The sequence below is a fragment of the Pollachius pollachius genome (genome assembly GCF_949987615.1).
Source record: "Pollachius pollachius genome assembly, chromosome: 4".
In the NCBI taxonomy this organism is placed as follows: domain Eukaryota; kingdom Metazoa; phylum Chordata; class Actinopteri; order Gadiformes; family Gadidae; genus Pollachius; species Pollachius pollachius.
Genome location: NC_136937.1, coordinates 34,733,909 through 34,736,408, shown reverse-complemented (window position 1 = coordinate 34,736,408; position 2,500 = coordinate 34,733,909). Strand labels below are relative to the sequence as shown.

The 2,500-nt window shown below is 30.3% G+C and overlaps 1 protein-coding gene across 1 annotated transcript in view; it reads right to left on the bottom strand.

Moving 5' to 3' along the window:
* Positions 1 to 1,799, bottom strand: part of LOC307074461 (T-box transcription factor TBX19-like) — a gene marked incomplete at its 5' end in the record, with an annotated part of 18,610 nt that extends 16,811 nt beyond the window's left edge. The window contains one exon of the mRNA XM_079734623.1: positions 1,642 to 1,799. Within this exon, the coding sequence (XP_079590749.1) occupies positions 1,642 to 1,799 (158 nt within the window). The remainder of the gene's footprint in view (positions 1 to 1,641) is intronic.
* Between the last annotated feature and the right edge of the window lie 701 nt (positions 1,800 to 2,500).

The window sequence follows — 2,500 nt, the reverse complement described above, 5'->3', positions numbered from 1 at the left end:
CATACATTAAAGACACACACAGATTAACACACCCATACATTCAACATCCAGCCTATAGATTATAGTTAACATATCTATGATACTCATACTTTTATCATAATAATATATGCTAAAGTATATAAGACATAGTTGAATACAGTAGTAATAATCATAATAATATGATCATTATAATAAGGAAATCATCAATAATATTATCACCATATTATGAAAGTACTTCTAATAATATAATACAATCATATTAGAAATGATTGCATAATTGTATTACTATGATAGTAATAGTACTACATAGTACTACAGATATTATAATACATTAGAAATTATTAAATAATCGTATTAGGGTAGTTCCTCTGATGTTATAAAACATTGATTATATTTATATATCCATATAACTATGATAGTACTTCTGATATGATATATCATTGATAATTATAATAAATGAATCTTACTTCTGATATAATACATTAACAATAATAATATAATCATATTTCATGATAGTATTTCTTATATTTAATAGATTAATAATAATATACAATATTATGATAGTACTTCTAGTAATATATTAACAATAATTATATTACAATACATTACTATGATAGTACTACCATTATAATACATTGACAATAATAATCTATGATTTTACTATGAAAGTACTTCTAGTAGTACATCAATAATATTACTATTATAATATATAAATTTGATAGTACTGATTATACAATATACATCAATAATAATATTATTATTAATATCATATTATCACGATAGTACCTCTGACATTACAATATATTATTAATACAATTAATAGCCTATAATGATCTTACTACGATAGTATATATATAGTATATTATCTTGTGCTTATAGATAACACATTAATAATAACATATCATATAACTAGGAATCCTCTGATATTAATGTTAATACATGATATTACAATAGTTCATTAGTAACATTGTATTAGCATCCTAATTTTATAGTTCATTAATAACATGGATATTAACATCCAAATATTATAATTTATTAATAACATGAATATTAACATCCAAATATTATGAATCATTAAAAACATGGATATTAACATCCTAATATTATAATTTATTAATAACATGAATATTAACATCCAAATATTATGAATGATTAAAAACATGGATATTAACATCCTAATATTATAATTTATTAATAACATGAATATTAACATCCAAATATAATAAATCATTAAAAACATGGATATTAACATCCTAATATTATAATTTATTAATAACATGAATATTAACATCCTAATATTATAATTTATTAATAACATGGATATTAACAGCCTAATGTTATAGTCAATTAATAACATCCTAATGTTATAGTTCATTGATTACATGGATTTTAACATCCTAATGTTATAGTTCATTAGTAACATGGATATTCAAATCCTAATATTGTAATTAATTAATAACATGGATATTAACATCCTAATGTTATAGCTCATTAATAACAATATTATAGTTCATTAGTAACGTGGATATTAAAATCCTAATATTATAATCACCAATAACACGGATATTAACATCCTAATGTTGTAGTTCATTAATAACATCCTAATTTTATCAATCATAAATAACATGGATGTAATGGTTAATTAATAACCTGCTAACTCACCTGCCGCTCTTGGTCACGATCATCTCGTTCGTGATTTCCTGGAACTTCCGCCAGAGATCGGCGTCCTCCAGGGTCACCGCGAGCCGTCCGGGGGGGTCTCCCCTCGGGTCTCCCCCCGGGTCTCCCCCCGGGTCTCCCCCCGGGTCTCCCCGCTTCATCGCCGGGGTCGCCCCGGACCCCACCGCCGCCTCCTTCCCGTGCAGCTCCTCCAGCTTTAATTCAGTTTCAAACCGATTCAGGCTCCGATCTGCTTTAGTTTATACCGGACTCGAGACTCTTAGTAAACCTGTTGGAGAGAAGACTGACATCTAGAAGGTCCAAACGACACACACACACACACACACACACACACACACACACACACACACGCACGCACACACACACACACGCACGCACTCAATCCTGTCTCTTTCTCTCTTACAGAGGCATATTCTCTCGATTCATTCCAAAATAGCGTTATTGTCAAGAGAGATAAAAATTAAACGGCCGAGTGGAACACAAAAAGTTACAAATAAAATTATGAAATGCCTCTTTTCTCCTCGACAGCGCAACCACGTGCGCGTGTGCCTGTGTGTGTTTTAATCAACGCAGCCCAGCACTGGGCTTAAGGGCTTTAGTGACTTTAAAGACATAAAGGACTCGTTAACGTCTAAGATCCGTTCAGCTCTCTAAATAAACCCCAAACACCAGCTGCATAGGCTATGTTCCAAAACACACCTTATTAGGTTTATACGGTCTGTTCTAAAACACACGTTATTAGGTTTATACTGTCTGTTCCAAACGTTATTAGGTTTATACTGTCTGTTCCAAAACACACGTTATTAGGTTTAGTGTCTGTTCCAAACGTTATTAGGTTTAT